General features: G+C 32.2%; 1 protein-coding gene across 1 annotated transcript in view; it reads left to right on the top strand.

The window, feature by feature from the left end:
• The first annotated feature begins 1,495 nt into the window (after positions 1-1,495).
• Positions 1,496-19,872, top strand: part of LOC111059850 (adhesion G protein-coupled receptor A3) — a 40,181-nt gene continuing 21,804 nt past the window's right edge. The window contains exons 1-12 of the mRNA XM_039427077.1: positions 1,496-2,147; positions 3,501-3,569; positions 3,994-4,065; positions 4,482-4,553; positions 5,238-5,309; positions 6,886-7,123; positions 9,281-9,450; positions 10,487-10,623; positions 11,722-11,927; positions 13,675-13,833; positions 14,715-14,876; positions 16,597-16,743. Coding sequence (XP_039283011.1) covers positions 1,915-2,147; positions 3,501-3,569; positions 3,994-4,065; positions 4,482-4,553; positions 5,238-5,309; positions 6,886-7,123; positions 9,281-9,450; positions 10,487-10,623; positions 11,722-11,927; positions 13,675-13,833; positions 14,715-14,876; positions 16,597-16,743 — 1,737 coding nt within the window. The 5' untranslated portion in view covers positions 1,496-1,914. The remainder of the gene's footprint in view (positions 2,148-3,500; positions 3,570-3,993; positions 4,066-4,481; positions 4,554-5,237; positions 5,310-6,885; positions 7,124-9,280; positions 9,451-10,486; positions 10,624-11,721; positions 11,928-13,674; positions 13,834-14,714; positions 14,877-16,596; positions 16,744-19,872) is intronic.

Below are 19,872 nucleotides of genomic sequence, written 5' to 3'. Positions count from 1 at the left end.
TTAGTATATTATAATAAATAGAATTTCATAATCTCACCTAAAAAAGAGCATACGATATTATGCATAATGTCACTTGAGAGAAATTTTGACTAACGTCAATGCTAATTTATACGTCTTCAGAAGTTTTTAATCGAAATATAGAAAACCAGACATGAAATGGTTAACTAAAAAATTTTAAAATACGTACCTTAAGGAGATTGCTAATATCTGTTAAGGCTCAATCGCACGGCAAAATAAGTGGTGCTCAGTTTAACTATAACTTATATATGTTGTCTGAGGACATTCAAAAGCTCAAAAAGCATTACTTGCGACTTGCGGAAGTATCTAAAAAATTTAACTTCGTCTTCAATTAAATCAGGAAACAGATGATTAAATTCTCCGTATTCTATCCTTTTCTGATTAATTGTATGGATCCACATTTTACGTTTTCTTTTCCTACGTCGCTGTACCTCTTCTTCATCTTTAGCTAACAAACAAGTACGGTAACAATAATTATTGTTATTATAACTTCTTCTTCGCTACTGCTATCCATCACTTCTATACTGTAATATTTTTGTTCATTTAATTCCTAATTCACACTAAAATGCCAATGCTCCGATGACGACTATAGTTAGGTAGGTCCACGTTATAATGGCAGTGGATAAAGATAGAAGAATAGCGATGCCGAATCTCTTCATTAATTTATTATATTTCTTAACTGTCAAAAACATAATTGGCATCGTTGTGAACCTAGATAAGGATAGTACCACCGGCTTTGTCGAATGATAGACAAGGAAAGCAAAACCAAAGTTGATCAAATACAGTCATTATAACATGGACCTCACTATAGTGTGCGCAGCACCTCTAAAAAGTACGATCCGTCCTATGCATGCCGTCCGTCCGATGACGATCTGTGTGCGCCTACCTTAATAGTGTAATCACTTGTCAGCTGATTGATTATGAATAATTCTATAGTCTGATTAATCCTATCTTCAGAGTAGATGATAATTATATATAGTGATATCGGAGGATGGAGGAATTCCTTCTCTTTTCATATTATCCTTAAAATTCAAAATTTCAATAAACCTTGTGTATACATCGACACGCAGTTGAAAAAGGAATATTTCTGCCAAATCTCATAGAATTCTATCAACGCGTTTGGCCGTAATTGCATTACATACATACAGTACCTACAGACAGACAAAAGAGAATCCGAGTTAAAACAAAGACCTCACTACGTACGGTCAAAAATATTAGATATTTCAAAAACTAGAATTGTGATACAAATTAGGTTCAAGTTCTAAGATTCTGGGGAATTGCACTACATTATAACATTGTCTTGAATTAGTTATCAAAGAACTTGCATAACGTCTACTTTCTAACCAGACAATTTCTATTCATAAATTTTAGAGAATTTGTAAGGGGTAAAGAAAACTAGTAACTCAATACTATTTTATAAAATGCCAGTAGTAATATAGAAGGCCATGGGTCGCCATCTTCAGTAAGCAAACAAAAAGCAAAAGAGTAGGAGGGATGGTAGCGGTTCTAGAGTTATTTGAGGATTAAAATTATTGTATAAATTTATGTTTGTGTCATAAAATTAAATAGATAGCTAATGTTTCAAAATTCTATGCAAGTTTCTTCTCTATATAAAAATAAATAGAACTGAAGCGTTAGGGGAAGAAGTTAGCTGAGAAGAAAGAAAACATCTATTATGGATTTTCGGACTGAATCAAATTGTGATGAATTTTACAGGTTTCTTTTGAGTTTTAGTTCTAATTTTTATTGAAATACGTGTGTTTGTTGTTATTCAACTGTTGCCATTACCAATTCGTTTATCAAGTAAATACTTTGCAGCTTTTTATAAACATGCTTACAACATTTCTTAGGTAGTTTACAATATTATCAGCATAAAGACAACAGTGAAATATTATCATGGGATCCAAAGTCAAAACTCTTCTTTCTTTATCTTTTGTTTTATCATTTATAACACAAATCTGTTCGGAATCTGTTGCTGTCACTTGCACAAAAACTTACGATGTAAAGCCTAATGATAAACAGATTCTTGATTGGTTTAGACTGAGATGTGGAGGCGAAAATGGAATCATCAGCTCACTTGGTGAATTGCAGTCAAAATGGTTCAAAAATGCAACTGAAGTTACGGATTTGTAAGTATAAACTTGCATAGAATAATGTAAAATGCTTAACTACTACAGCTAGGATTTCCGTTAGCGCATAACGAGTAGTCATGTGCCTATCATTCAAAAACCATAAACTTATTTCGCTCGTATAGTCTTTCATTTATGTACAAGAACATACCGTACGCTCTTTTAAGAAGCAAAATTTACAAATTATGATTTTCAATGTTTTATTGAGGCTGTGCAAAGGCTAAAAATGAACTTTTTACTCGAGATATTTTTCAAAGTTTTTCGATTTGTATATCAAGCTATCAAAATGAAAAAGTTTTCTCAAGAAATTTTTTTCTGATCATTACTTTTTGAGATATGAGCGCCTAAAGATTACATTTTTGGGGCAGAACATTTCAAATTCGGTAAGAGATAAATCCATGAGATTTAGAGGATAGATTCATTGTGGTATTGTTGATCTAGTAAAACAATAATTTTCTGAAAATATCAATTTTCAAGATAGTTAGTTATTCAATCTACTAAAAATAACTCTTAGTTGAGTTATTTTTGTTAAATTGAATAACTTTTTTAAAAATTTATATTTTAAGAAAATTTTTGTTTTACCAGATCAACAATACCATGAATAATCCATTCTTTAAATCTCATGGATTTATATCTTACCTAATTTAAAATGTTCTGTCCTAAAAATAGGAGTGGTGAAGATTTCAAGAGTATGGAAGTAAGTTCATGTATAGAGAATGCAAACCTGTACGGGATGAAAATATGGATATTGGAAAACTATAGACCAGCCCTAAGTTGGGGAAATGAATACCCTGATAGCAAAACAAACCGGTGAGCTGGAACGCTGGAAGATATACGCTCCTGAGGTACAACAAGGCCACAAAGGATTCGACTTAAAATCATGAAGCAGTAGCAATTTAGAAAAAGGATCAAGAGTTATTGTTTTTTACCTCTTTAATTATGATATTATCGGCTGTTATCAACAAAAGAGCTTATAAATACAATCTATCAACTCAATGGAGGTAGAGGCTGGATGTTGATTTCAATTAATATTGAAATTGAAATTATATTTTTTCTTCTTGGAAAGTACAAACAATATGTACATTAAGCTATACAAAACTTGAAGAATTAGGTTACTCACATGGGCAAAGCCTGTGTGCGAGGAATTATATGCTATCTTGACACTGCCGATTTAGAGAAATTCGTTCTCCCATGAACCTATTTTCTAACGAATTCAACGTCACTTAGAACTGTGCATTTAAAGCATTTTTTTAGAAATTTATTGTAAAGTAGCAAGGTCTACAATAATATATCCTGACCTTTATATAACTAAGAAAGTCGACAATTACATCTATAATTTTTTATTGTTTTCAGGGATCTTTCGCAGAACAATCTGACACACATCACTGCCAATCTTCCATACCTACCGAATCTTTTAAAATTGTGAGTATTTTTTAACTTACTGTTGATTTTAACCTGATTTCTATAATGTAATTAATAACTTGGATGCAGTAGCATAAGTTAACTGAATTATTCATGTATGTTGTCTAAATAAATATTTAATTTGTTGTAGCAGAGTTTAGATTTACTTGAGAAAAATTGGGATGAATTGAAATTTCACAAATAATGCTGCTTTTGTACGTAACAGTCGCGTCAAGGCCAGTTGCAACTGGCTCTATTATGATTTTCATATTGTTTCATCAATGTGCAATGTACTTTAAGTTTACAGAATTTGTAGAAAATTTGAAAACATGTGTATTACAATATTTGAATTTACTTATTTATTTATTTGAATAACATTTATTATTATATATTACAATAATAACAATTATTATATATTTGAATAACATTTGAATTTATATTTCAGAGACCTAAGTAGAAATCGTATATCGAAGATTGACTTGGGAGCTTTTTCCAACTTGACATCTTTGAAAACATTGTGAGTAAATAATTTATTTATAACCTTTATCAAAATTCTAATGCATGTTGCCTCACAATTTGTTTGAAGTAGGCTACTGTAGTATTAATTTATTTATTCAGAAAGAGCTTCACTGGATTCTCGCATAAAAACACAAATAATGGAAAAATTTAGTTTATTTCTTCTACTATTAATTTCTTGTTTGTCCTTTTCCGAGTGTGATGCCAAGGTTTGAGTGCTGCAAGTAAGCTTGGAGATGAATTAACTTGTTTTCGATGACAATCGATCACCGTCAAGTAATTTTTTGATAGGACATGCATAACATAACTGACAGATTGATTTTGGTTAACCAACAGTAACTCACCCTATGTACCTCAGAGTTCCACACTCATGTTCATAGGAAGAAATAAATTCTAACAGTTATATATTTGTTTCAGGGATCTCTCTTTCAACAAATTGAAGCACCTAAGTAGAGCGTATTTTGAAGGCTTATCTAATCTGGAAAGACTGTAAGTTATTTATCATTATTTTATTAGTAGAGATTCTATTTCAGTGACAGTCAGTTTTAATTCAATAACTCTCACTTTCTTACTATTTATAATTAATTATATGATTATAATAATAATTATAATGATAGACCTGTTCTGGTAGAAAAATATACAATAATCAGTATCAATGCCTCATTCGAAAACTGTTCAATATTGTAGATATTGTAGATATTGGATTATAACATTACCTTATTTATATAATTAAATTGTTAAAAAGATGATGTGATCACATTCACAATATTTTAGTTCACGTAGGCTACATAACAATGATTTACATGAAGATGGTACAGACCATACAGTGGTGTCTATTCTTCAAAATCCAATTTATTCACAAAATATATAACACTTCAACACATAATCTCTGTTTTGACTCTCTTTCTTGTCTTAGCGATTTGGAAACCTGTCATCACGTTAGTTTTTAACCGACAGTGTTATCTATTAGATGATAAACCTAATAAATATTAGATAAACCTAGTGTTGCTTATTAGATGAATATTCTGCTGTTTAGATAAACCTATTCCTCTTTTTAGTAGATAAACAGCCTCTGATTACGGTATCTACCTTTAAAATACTGGATTGAATCTCGATTTAATGGTACTACAGTATTCGTTGCCATGAATTTATTGGATTGTATCAATTTTACAGGAGACTGAGTGATAATCAAATCAGCCAAATAAAGGAAGGGACTTTTGATGATCTAGTATCATTGAAAAAGATGTGAGTACAATGAATGGCTGAGCCTCTTTCTACATTACTAAGCACTAGAATATTTATTTATTGTTCTATATGAATTAGTTGTGTGTTCACTTACATCTTAAATAACATAGTTTGATATAAAATTGATTATACAAGTAGTAGATTAACATTGTTACTCTAGAAAGAAAAAAAATATTTTTAAATTAATATCAAATAGATGTTTTTGTACTGACTTAATAGATATTATTCTTCTTTATCATCATCAGGCTGTATTTGACATAAATTACAACAGATTCTTCATTCCTCAATGTTGTAATCGGGCTTTTGTATCTTTCAGAAATGTTCTGTATCAATAAGTAAAGAAATAGGAACTTTGTCATTAACTATTGAATATCAAAGTATGCTGATTCAGTGTGAATAAAAGTATAGTATTTGTGAACTTGTATTATTTTACGAGTTAAGCAATCAAAAGCGAATATGTGTGATCATTTTTATACGCACACAAACACAAAGTCAAGTTTGATGTTATTGTTGGTTCGTCTTTCGATGAATCTACTACAGTTATACATTGATAAATAATATTGATGACAATAAATGTGTATAATACAACTAATGCGAAAACACAACTACTGTAGAGGAAATTTGTATAATACTGTAGAGTATTACATCAATACTTGTAATAAATGTAATTATTAATTTCAATAAGAATTTTAATAGGGCTACTTCTCCCCCCCCCTCCCTTTCGCGAGTTAGGCATTACTGTCTTTTCCGAACCTTTGTGCCTCTAAAACCAATTCATCTTTACCTGGGACGTCCGCGATCTCTTTTTCCGAGTGGCTGATACAATAGGGCCTTTTTGGGGATCCGGTTATAGTTCAATATAGGGCTACCGAAATTGTTGGATGACTATTATAGAAAGTACCATTTACTTCTTCAGATCTACAGTAGTTCTGAGCACTCTCGTCATTTTCAAGTGTCATAATCATTCTATTTCGACACTTTAATCTGAATTTTTGCAAAGAAAAGCATGTCATTTTGACACGTGAGAATGGTGCGAATATTCGTAACTACTGTAGTGTGTTTATATCAAAAAGTATAGAGACGGTACTAGTAATTTTCATAATAATTGTTAACAATATATTGATGATAGATGTTAATGACAATATGATGATACATATGAAAATTAATTAGAAATTGCATTTCTCCAAATGCTAATCATTTAATTTGGACATTCGTTTAATAATAATTATTAATGATATGTTTTCATGGAAAAATTGTAATGTAAAATTTTCATCTTTCAATATTATCATCAAAATTTTATATTTGCTTGCTTTTCAAATATTAATTTGTGTTTAGAAATAAGTTTTCTTAATTTTAAACTTTATAAAATAGAAGCTCAGGAAGTGAAAGTGAAAATTTTCAGTGAGAAACATGAAGAACCCAATACATAACCTATAAACTTGAGTGTTTATAGGAAATGACATTGGGTAATACGGCAAGGCAGAACATCCAAAAGGATCTCTGCCGATAAAAGCCATATGGATAAATAAATAATGATATGTTGAATTATACATGTTGATTGAATTGTTTATTTAAGCAATTTGACGATGAATCCTCTGATCTGCGACTGTTCGCTATGGTGGCTGCCTGGCTGGGCTCGCAACGAGTCGGTGAAGTTGAACCCCCTGCCCAAGTGCAGCGGTCCACCCCCCCTGCGCGGGCAGACTCTGCGCAAATTGAAGCCGGGCGTCGCCTATGCCTACTGCGACTGGCCCACCTCACAGACCGCCTCTCACGCCACCTCTTTCCTCGAACTGAGGCCCCAACACAATCAGGTACTACTCACTATTCATTCTAGAACATCGTATATTTTATTGTGGGAATGAAGATTCATAATGAGATTCAATCAGCAATAAAAGTAAGTGGAAATGATTGGAACTCATAGACTTTGTCTGCTGCAGAGTGGTCCGTTTTATACAGGAATGAAAATATTCAATGCACTCCCATCTCATCATAGTAATTGAAGGCTTGAGGGAGTTCAAAAGGACAATTAGGGAATTCCGTATCGTATGATGTCCATACAAATTAGCGGACTTCCTTCATAGATGATTTTTGCTTTATGTATGTTATGTGAAATTTGTTGTGTTATCTTGTGCTTGGTATATGCAATATATTAGTAATATTAGTTATAAAATAGAATTATAATACCCTTTGAGATTGATAAAATATTTTATCAATTTCAATGGGTACTAAAATTATATTTTATGAATACAAGAAAGTAGCCCTGAATTCATACATTTTAGTAATATTAGACTACAAAACGTTGACATGTCATATACTGCAGGAGAGCTGCTTCCTTGTTGCAGTTCCATATGAAGAATAAGTAAATATTTTTGCCGTGTCTAGGTTTCCACTGCCTTCCAAAGTACATCGCTTTATAGTACAGAAGATTATAGTGATACCCACATTCCACAAGTCAGTGGAAATGATAGGAACGCATTGATGCCGTTCTTAGGCTTCCACTGCCTTGTATAGTACATAGCTGTGATTCAAGTTGTTCTGGTATCTCTGGTATTTCCACTTCTCATATACGAGGGTCATTCAATAAGTAACGAGACAAATTACTAATTTTCAAAAACGGACATATTGATCCATTAAGTAACTTTCAAGACATGAAGTTGGTAATCTTGTGGTGACATCTGATCAGCTGTTCTATCATATTTCGTAAACATAATCGCAAATTAACTCACTTAACAATGGCGAGTCCGCTTGAGAATTGCACCGTGGAAGAACAACGTGGGGTGATCAGATTTGAATGCCTGTCGTTTTGACTCTGGCTCATAGTGATGGATCCATGTTTCATCACACGCTACAGTTCTTTTGCAAAAACATTCTCCTTCAGTCGCATGCCGATTTTTCAACTGTTGGCTGATTTGAAGCCTGGTTTCTTTGTGAGCTTCCGTGAGTTGTCTAGGCACCCATCTTGCACAAGTTTCGTTTACTGCAGCTTGTTGTGAATAATATTATGGACATCTCCAAGTCTTGCGTTTACTTTTCCACTTATAAATTCAACAGTGATACGCCTATTGTCCCGAATTAACGAAAAAATTCGAGAATCGAGAGAGGAAGTCCCAATTTTAATTGGTCGTTCACTGCATTGATTTTCACAAACGTTTGTACGGCCACAAACTTTTCTACGCATTTTTAAACGTTTGAACGATCCAAATAATGGTCTCCGTACACTTTCAACATTCTTCTGTGGATTTCACTACCTTTCTCACCTTCTGCGACTAAAAATCTGATCACAGTACGTTGTTCTTCCACGGTGTAATTCTCAAGCGGACTAGCCATTGTTAACTTAGTCAATTAGCGATTATGTTAACGAAATACGGTGGAAATACTGATCAGATGTCATCACAAGGTTACCAGCTTCATGTCCTTGAAGTTTCATATGGATCAATTAAGCCGTTTTTTGAAAAGTAGTAATTTGTCTCGTTACTTATTGAATGACCCTTGTATATTTTATTCGTGTACGACGAAAGGTGTTTTCCAAGAAATTCAGCAGCATTTACAAGTATTCCATCAAATTCGTACCGATCTCTTTGTTTTAGGGCTGGGACAGTTTTTATTTCAAAGTTCTGTGTGGCTTGTTCCACAAACTACAAACAAATGTTCCATAAAAACAATAGAACTATCCCAGCTTTGAAACTCGGGACGAAATTGAGGAATACCAGTCAATATGCTGCAAAATTTCATGGTAATCTTGAAAGTTACTTAGATTAGGAGGGTATTTCGCAGATGTTATATTTTAAAAAATATACTTTTAAACTTATATGTAGAGTAAAAGGCTTTCGTGTTTCTTCATATTTATGACTAGGCTATTGAATAAAAAATGTTTTTTTTTTTAATTATTAGTTCTTTTTCCGTTCCTTTGAATGACCCTGATTGATATCTAATTAGTATACTAAACCATAAAGTCATTGTGTTGTTAGGTTGTGTTCGAAGGCGACTCGTTGAAATTGCAATGCCGAGTAGTGAAGGAGTCGGCGAGTGAAGACTCAGTGATCTACTGGAAGTGGGCCGGCTTGAATCCCATTGAGGTGTTCGACGGCGCCATTGTTGTCAGCAATCGCTCCATCAAAGACAGTGGCCTCATCGAGAGGTGATTATCATTTTACATTACACTAATTAGTAATTTTATCATTCATTTACTGGTCGTTCATCATTTGCTTTCTCATCAAATTCGTTAGTAATTATATCATTTTGTATGGATGACTTTGTCGATTGCTATACGTCTTCCATCTTAATCCTCGGAACAACTTTGCGTGATTAGGTGTAACGATTCTCCATAAGAGATTATTTATTTAACAACAATGACAAAACAACTTAATCATAAAATGATTGTAAACGAAAAAACAGGCTTTATAGCCTTTTCTATTCCATTCCCGAATTTTGATTGCATATTAATCCAAAAAAAAGGTTATGATTCTTCAGCAGTTTTGAACACATACATTTTGATCCCGAAATAATCACAAAAGATTTTGAATTTAGAATGTTCATATAGAAAATTAATTCTAACAATCCACCGTTATAGTATCAAGTCAAAAACTTATTATTAAACTTTAAATATTATGTTACAATGTTGAGTTGATGAAACAGTCACCTGTGAACATTTAAATTTGGTTTGATGTACAGCTTAATTTTGTAGACAGTCTTTAGCAGAACACGACGGCTCCGATTAAAATTTATTCATTGCTAAACAAATCATTTCTTTCAGTTATTGAATCATACAGTAGTAAAAAGTGATATCAAATGAAAATATAAATTACACTATAAAAATGCAAGACTATAAATAGAATTTATCTTTGTGCTGCCAAGAGGAGAACCTTGTGCTTTGGCAGTGAGCTGCAGAATGATAGCATTCTATTGGATGCTAAAGCAACTAGAATTCTTTGGCTGTTTCAAAACGAAACAGAATAATCGTGTAAGTGGGAGAAACACAAAGACGTCATCTAATTATCAGTTACTTACCAGAAGCAAAAACAAAGTGTATGCTTATAATTAGTGAAAAAAGTGGAAGGAGATAAGACTAATAATGTACGCAACATAATACATTGTTTAGAATGGAAAAATGTAATATTGATATTACTGTATTACATTTTAACTATATTCAGGATGAATAAATGTTCATTTTTCAGTGTTATTCAAGTGGAATATCTGACTAGCAACTACAGTGGTCAATGGGATTGTCATTTGACGTCGAGCGTTGCAAATCAGTCAACCTCAGTAGCGATAGTTGTAATCACAGAAGCTACACACTACTGTCCCATCACCAGTGAGTATTTCATTCCACATCATATCATCATTTTATAGTTTAAACGGTAAAATAGATGAAGGAGTGGCCCTAGGCGAGTGGTTTAGTCGCTGACATTATTTCAATCGATAAAACTTGTGGAAAATAGAATTCTGAGAATCAAGTATGAAATCACCACTTGATAATGAAAAAATGTGGACAACCTAAGTATACATGGTGATTAAGTATTAAATCACCACTTGATAATAAAAAATGTAGACAACCTCAGAAATGTTATTCAATGCAACATTTTTCACTTTCGTCTGTTTTGACATTTTCTGATCATGATTTCAGAGGCATGGGTGCATTTAATGTACTATTGATAGTGAATTGACATTCTTCTATATTCAATTCTTCATTCGTTTCATTATTCGGAAATGCCGATTCATCAAGATGATAATGCAGTTTTTACTAATCAAAATGTAAACCTCATTCATTCAGTCCAACCTCAGTAACCATACGTTACAATCTTCTTATTCTTGAATATTAATGGATTTTTAAAACCATTATTTTATCATATAATCGACATCCTTGCAAATTCTCATATTGCGTATTCATCCAGCAAAAAATGTATATTAAGAATAAGAATTTTTGAGAAGATCCATAGCTTGAAACTAAAGAATGGGAATGGTGTCTACTGACATGTTATTGTGATACTCGTCATCTTTATCAAAACTTTGCTAATATGTAATTGTTGGCACCTGCATGATTGGTGGCAAAATATTGGCATTACTAACTCGATAGCTTTTATTTCTATCCAGATTGTTTTAAATCAATAAACAAATTTTTTAATCTCAATTATTAAAAAGTATGGTATCATTTAATCATTGCAAAACATATTTCCTTTACGAATAAAGTATAATTGATTATTCAAAAAAGAAATGAAATGTTTATTTTACATCAGATACACTGGTATAAGCTATCCTCTATAGATGGCAGTGGCAAGGCAGAGAATCGGCATCTCTGTTCCCCAGTGCCATTATAACGTGGACCGCATTGTATATCTATTGAAACGACTCGATGCAGTGAAGGTCAATTATTGTATATTTTTTTCTATTGCTCGTTTCAATTGACCAACAGCGACCAGCAGCAATAGGGGATTTTACGTTTGGCCGAAGACAATAGCCAACAATGTGGTGGAATTGCCATGCGCCGTGCCAACAGACGGCGACGAAGACGGAGCAGCCAGGCACACTTGCAACGAGACCGGTCATTGGTCCACGCTCGACACCTCCGCGTGTCCTTTCTACAGCGAAGTCACGCGTACTCTCTACCAGTTTTCTCAGGTCAGTCTCCTCCACCTCCTCCCTGCTATTCTTAGTTCCGTTTCCCAATAAAGAATTTCAATTTATAAATATACTGTTAGAATATTCATGAACTAAATGGACATATTACTAACGTATTTCATAAAACTTTAAAGTGAAAGAACATTCACATTCTTTGATGTGGCGACGTCCGTTTCGTGCTGGTATTGCACATTTTCAAGACAAACATAAACTGAAGTATTTAAGGTTATTAGGGTGTGATTTGGTCAGAGTGGGGGTGGAGGGGAGTTTTGGCGATTTGAATCCTCCTCCATTAACCGCCAAAACTCCCCTCCACCCCCACTCTGACCAAATCACACCTTCATAACCTAATACCAGCACGAAACGGACGTTGCCACATCAAAGAATATAAATGTTCTTTCACTTTAAAATTTTATAAAATACGATAGTAATAATAATAGTGAAAACAAGATGATAACCAACAACGAAATGAATATAGCTCTTAACAATAATTGAACATGTGAAGAACAATGAAATTGATGCAATTTTAATAACTATTAATGTGAACTGGACTAAGCTTTCATAATGAGCATTAATTATCAAAATTTGAGTAGATTTTTGAAAATTTCCGAGTAGAGAAAGAGCGACAGTTGTTTATTTATTATAACACTGTATCAGCGACAGTTGATAGTTTATTATTGCTGGACAGAAAATTCTTGAAGTGAAATACAACTCATCATTCGGAAATGCTACTATTTAGAAAAACTGGGAGAAGAACAGTTCTGGGCTAACCATGTTGCTCTCTCTCTCTCTCTCTCTCTCTCTCGCACTTCCTGTTTCTATCAGGTCCTGTTTCTATCAGGTCCATCGAGAGCCGAGCTAGCTTCATCCTAACTTTAGAAAAACATTTTTTGGAACAAGTGACTGAAACTGTCCGGCCCTAGAACGATCACATGACATCCATCCCCCACCCATCCCACAAATACAAACCTTTAAACCATGTTATTGAATGATGTATGTATGAACGAATTATATATATATATACATTATATAAACTCATGTTATTTCAATTATCCACTGCATACTGCTGTATATTACTGAAAGTTGATAACCCTGATCTACTTTCAGCCTACTTCATTTTATTAATCAATTATTTGATCTTATCTACCTATATAATTATTTTACTCTATCAATTTTCTGTTTTTTTCTCTTTAATATTCATATTGATCAAAACTTTTACAATATTTTCATTAATAAATAAATCCTTAGTTTAAATAATGAAATTAACGTTTTGGTAGAGAGTTAGTGGGGAGGATATTTTTAATACTCTCTCCGAAGAATGGACATTGATATGTCCAAAGCTCCGCCAATTTATGTAGATGCATAGCAATATGATTATTATCTATAGTTATTATATTACAAACTGCTTTTTCATATCATATACAGTTCAATAATTATTTTCTTAGTCTATATTTATGTAAATTCATCTATAATTTTGCTGTATTGTAAGCTATTGTATATAAGTGTATAAGCCAGTATATATTGTAATCTACATAAATAAAGTACTCAATCAATCAATCAATCAATCAATCTCTCTCTCTCAGAGATCATTACTAGATGATTTGTGATTGTATGAATAAAAAATAAAAAATTGATCATTATCATTATTAGTTCCAAGGGTAGTACAACAAGATAGTTTTGTTTAAAATATGTAGCACTTGAAATCATACCTTCAACGATTGTTATAATTCATGTTTTGTTTCTGTAGATGAACACTAGTTTGGTGAATGGAAATGCTCTGGAGACAATAAACAAGTTTTGCAACTACACTAATGATGCTGGTAGAATATTCACGGACGAAATGGATATAATTTTCATAACCAGAACTGTGAAGAACTATCTAATTTTTGTCAAAAATGACCCCGAGGTGAGTTAATTATTATTAGCTAATTCATGAAAATAATTATTGAATATACGTTGTATTATTCAACGTTCAAACTAGTATGATCATTAAAACTCCAATGAAGTTTCTTTGAGATTGATAACCGACAGTATTTACCTAGTTATCAAAATTACAAGCTATTTAAATGAATCTTATAAGGAAGGCTCTTTCTTTGTTGTGGTTTAAAATTTTGAAAGTTTGGTAGAAAAGTTTTCAGGAAAATTAGTTTTATAATTCAGTTTTTTGAGGACTAGAAATGTTTACTTCATAGGTATCTTATCTATGATCATACCCATCTTAGACGATTATACATAGTTTTGATCCGTTAACGAGTTATGATGTTTTGAAGAAAGGTCGTGGCTATACTCGTCCGTAAATAGTGTCCATTGTAGTTTTGTCAACTGTAATGACAAAATTCTTGATTCGAAATCTAAAAAAATGCTTGAATAATTCGGAATATCACTAGGATATTGGAATTTAGAACCAAAACCCAACCTCCCAACCTAATACTATTCCTGACTCTTACCTCATTGACGGACACCTACATTGTCATATCAAATCAAATTATTTATTTACACATTGTTGTACAAGTAAATAGTGTATCGAGAAAATTCAAAAATTATATCTTATGTTTAGAGTTTAGACGGACGTATCTAGCCACATCGTTGAATTAAGATAAACTGAGGTGAAATAAAATTTTTCGAAGCTTTTTCTATCATATTTGAAATTCAATTGTGGAACTGGGGTATTTTTAGGGACAATTTTAGATAATTTGCATGTATAATTATTGTATCAATTTACAGTAATTAGATTACTGTTTGTTTTAATTATTTGTTGTTAATAGTTGTAATTGTGGTATTTGGCAGGTAGGTAAGGTGCTGTTGGAAATCATTCATGGTTTGATGCGACAGCCACATGATCTACTTGACAAGGCCCAACAACTTGAAAGATCCGCTTCAATTCTGGTTTCAGCCATCGAAGAAATCGTCAAGTTGTCTTCATCATTTCAATGGCATAGTACTCCAAATGTAAGTTATGAATAAACGTTTTGATACACATTTTTTTCTGTTGGATGCTCTCGAGAAGTAGGCCTATACATTGTTTTTAAGCTGTTGAGGAAGTGCAAATGAAGGAACAATATAATTAGAAATATTTACTAATATAACTGTTGATATATGGGGTAAATGCTTAATATATTAAAGTAATAATAATATGATGGAATAAATCAGTCAGTTGAATCAGAAGTTAAAATGAAGTATTCAAGGACCTTTAAACTATAAATACAATTCTTGATTTTCTTTCAAATACCAAAGTTTCAAAATTGATTTGTGGTGAAAAATAATGGAGCGGCGAAGGTAGAGGGTAACAGAGAAGGTAGCTGCGTGTTGAAAATTGATGCATTATATACTATATTCAAATGGCGTCAGTGTTAGAACATAGTGGAGCGGTGAAGGTTGGGATAGAAGGTAGAAGGAATCGTAGACATTTGGAAATTCATTATTTTCAACACTCACCTACCTACTATACTACTCTATCGCTCCACTATGTTTTTATCCTCAATCAACCACCACTTATACTGCTTGTGAAATTCCTAATCAACTAATTAGGCTCCAGATAACGGAAAATTTGAGACACATTGCATTCGACAATGATTGTATGGCTGTTGGTGATTTGACCACGGTTGTCTTCCCCCCCCCCTCTATATTCTTCTTTATCTCGGATTTGTGAACTAAACCTATCCATCCTCCAGCGCTGGATCGACCACTTTTTTGTGACATCTATTTATTTATATCAAAAGAAAAATTACAACATAAATATAGAAGCTTACAGTTTTATGCCAAAACAATTGAAAATCAATTGTTTACACAAACAGAAACTAAATTAATAAGAAAGAAAGAAATGAAAAAATAGCAATAAAATGGTTTGGAAGGAACATTATGAATAGAAAATAACACAAGAAAAAAATAGAAAATAGACTAAAGAAAAAACCAAATAGACTAACTGAAAAGAGAGAAGGTAGCAAGCCTACTTTAAGAAAAAGAAAAGGAATTTTAAAATTGAGAATCATTTAAAAAAATTATGGTCTGCAAAATTGAAGTAGGCATCTAGAATTTAAGAGCTTGATAACATTTTTCACTATACTTGCGCAAATTATAAGCGAATATATCTAGAATCGTATTCAGAGAATTGTACAATCTAATAGTTTTTTGTAAGAAGCAATTTGCATGATGTACAGTGTATACTCTATCCAAAGCGAAAAACATATTTAATCTAGGTCTATTTAACGGAACAAAGATACTAAAGAGTCCGATTTCATTCGGAATATCTAAATGATTATTAAATATTTTAAATAGGACAATCAATGATATGAAATCTCGCTTGTTCTTCAATGACAATTTGAAAACTGACTCTCAGACACCTCATAGAATAGTCCTACGGGCATGAATGTCCATACTTATTGTAATAAATGAATCTGAGGAATTTATTTTGTATGCCTTCGATACTACTAATATATAATTATAATTATATATATATATATTATATATATATATATATATTATATATATATATATAATATATATATATATAAATAGGTATCCTTATCAAGATATTATATATATATATATATATATATATATATATTATATATATATATAATATCTTGATAAGGATACTGTTACTTTTAAATAACTGCGTATGAGTCTGAAAGTATGCTTTTTTCAAATGTGTATACTTGTAATTTTTCAGCAAAGTTTGTTGGTTGAGGGGTACGCTGTTTCGTGGGGAAGCTTCCAAGGTCTCTCCTGCACTCGCTATGGCTACCTGAAGCGCAGTGACAAACTATTCAAGTGTTCAACTGTAAACAACGTAGGACTAACCTCAACTAATGATTTGGTAAGTCCATAATATTATGGTATTAGCGATTAGGAGTAATAGCATTATCAACAAATGATAAGAAAACATGTATAATTGTGATTTAATAATTATGAGAACCCATTGGTAAGATCAAAAAGTTATAAAGCGGCTTATTTATTATTGGCGGATTATAAAAAATAAAATGCCTGAACATTGAGGTTAGAGTTACTTGTTTACATTTTGAAAAGAATTAGTCGATCTTGGATAAATCGATAATTATTAGAATCAATACTGAGCGAATCAGCTGATTATTCGATCAACCCATATGACAGGTTGAATTATATAAAATTTACTCATAAAGGATATGTTATGCATACTAAAGGAAGTCGATGTATAGAAATACAGACACCCATTATTTTTGTATAAATATTTATTATAATCTAAAAAAGCATGATAAATCAAGAGTATACAAAACTCATATAAAGACTGAATATAGTAACATCGCATGTTAGGATTTATTTATGAAATCAATTTAAGATAAACACTCCATACATTTGTATAAGAATTCTTTTTTATTTAATTTTTTCTATTATAAAGCCGAGGAAGCCCTGATTCCCAAGGCAACCAATTGTATTGAGTCTATTAAATTGAAGGCCAATCAGAGAGTAGCTTACAGAATTATTCTTGGAAGAGGCAAATTTTTCTAAAAACCTCCTTCTTCTGGCTTAAGATCCCAACCCGAGAGGATGCACATGGAGTTTAGGGTTTTTTCTTCTTCCTTTTAAAAATTTTTAATGAACTATTAAGCCAAACCCTTTTTTAAATGTAATGTATTTGTGTTGAATGTAATTATCTGTGAACTCAGTGCTGTCAAGGAGTTCGTAATTTGTAAAGATTCCCATAAAAATAGCTTTAATTCGAAAGAAACTTATAAAAATCTGGATCACGCGTTAGCCCAGCAGTGACGAAAAGGAGCCTACCTAATTAATTATTGGAAATAATTAATTCAATCCACGAGAACGTCTAGAACTTCAATTCAGTGAGTGATAATTCAACGAGCTCGTTTTTTCTACGTCCAGTGGGGGTAATTAATTAATAAAAAAAGCGCTATTCCAATTAATTTGAATTAAAATAAAAAGTCACCACGTGTTGAACAATATCACATAGTCCATAAGAACATTTATGAATTTATTTAATATATGTAGGAAGCTTACTTCCATGCACAGCCCGAATTCATATAAATCCCTGAGATCTCATGTTTGAATATTAATTTATTAATTATAATTTTGTTAATTGAACAAAGTACATCATATCAAACTTATAGACCGAACAGGTTTTTATCTGCAGAATTTTATATTGATTGGAAGTATAAGTACCAGTATTAAATATAATATATTTATGAATTGGAAACTCATTATTGGGAGTATTAGCAAAGCCTGTGATAATTATTCAGATTTTAGAAATAGATTATTTAAGTGAATTATAGATATATTGAATATTTTATGCATATCTTTTTTATGGGAATATATTTTGTGTTTTTAGTCAGCATACAAATCGTAGAAGTTTATTTTATCCTAGTTCATCTCGTGATATACAGTTTGAGCTGTTTTAATATCAACAAATATTTAGCAGCACTTAAAATTATTGAATCGAGTGATATTAATCTTATTCAGAGCACTCAATATTTATCATCCTTTGATGATATTCATCTCATATACCAGAATAAGTATATTAAGAAATTATATTAATAAGGTTCCAGTTATATCATATAAGGATCCAGAGAGCTTCCAGAACTGGCGTTGTAAGTTCTAAGGAATTTTGGAAGGGTATATTGGTGAATACTTGTATTCGCGACGAGCGTTTTAAGAATCAACTAGAAACAACTATAGTTGGTCCTTATTATTCTCTAGTGATACATGGTTACTGATAATCAGTCATCAAATATTCTTTTATTTTCCGTACTGGTATTCTTCAAGAACTTCATAGAAGCAGCGGTAAGAATTACCAATCACCGGTCACTGAACCTTATGGTGATTACTTGTATTTATAATATTCATGTTTCTACCACTGAGCTAGAGCTGAGGTTTGAACCCAGTAATTTTGCGAGCTGGACGGCCTTAATTTTTTGTGAATTTATTCGCAAAAGAGGGAATTTAGAGACTGCTCTTATAAATATCAGAAACATAGTATTATCTGTGAAGGATTTACAATTAACAACTTCACATAATATGGCTTCACAACGTGGGACTCTATCATAGGAGATAACCCCTCAGGAAGCACCATTTCACATAATATGGCTTCACAACGTGGGACTCTATCATAGGAGATAACCCCTCAGGAAGCACCATTTCACATAATATGGCGCCCAACGTGGGGCGTGATGAAAAGCTTACCTACTCAATCTCACTATCAATGATTAATGAAATTATTGATAAAACTGAAAACTGCAAGAAGTATAATCTGAAGTCGATTCGACAAGATATATCTGATGATCTATTGTAAATTTCTGGCTAGAATAATTGAGTTGCTCTACAAATTAAAATTTTTCAAGCTGCATAAATACAGACAAACTGTATCACACGAGTTTGATAACATAATTCTCATAATAGAGAAAAGATTGGATGGAAATTTCCATAAAAATCTATAGTAAAATTTTGATTTTGATTTTTTGAATCTAGATATTGTATGCTGACCAGGGGTATAGATTATTCGAAATATAATCGCATAGCTACTAGTAAGGAAGATAAAACCCTACCTAAAATTTTAAGAACTATATTAGCGTAATCTGTCTATGTTGATAAGCGTACCTGTAGCACTCGAAGGTCTTTTTGTAATATATGTACATGACACTTGAAATTTTTAACACCACACAATTTTATCCAGAATAGGCACTATCACTGAATCCATTTTAATATTCCTGAAATTTGGCAGTACACTTGGCAATTTATTCGAAGTATTCCATAATATTGTCACCATGAACCAGTCGCCAACCGATGTGGTTAGCCAGCCATCGTCCGCAGTCATCAACCTGGAAAAGCGCAACACCACATTAGACTCTTCAGTCGGTTATGTTACCAATCTTATGACAAATGATTCTACAAACGAATTCAAACTCATGCTCAGCCAACTCTTAGCAGGACAAGATGAAGAAGCAAAAATAACCCAAGA

Source organism: Nilaparvata lugens, chromosome 4 (genome assembly GCF_014356525.2).
Source record: "Nilaparvata lugens isolate BPH chromosome 4, ASM1435652v1, whole genome shotgun sequence".
In the NCBI taxonomy this organism is placed as follows: Eukaryota; Metazoa; Arthropoda; class Insecta; order Hemiptera; family Delphacidae; genus Nilaparvata; species Nilaparvata lugens.
This window is presented reverse-complemented; position numbering and strand designations above follow the sequence as displayed.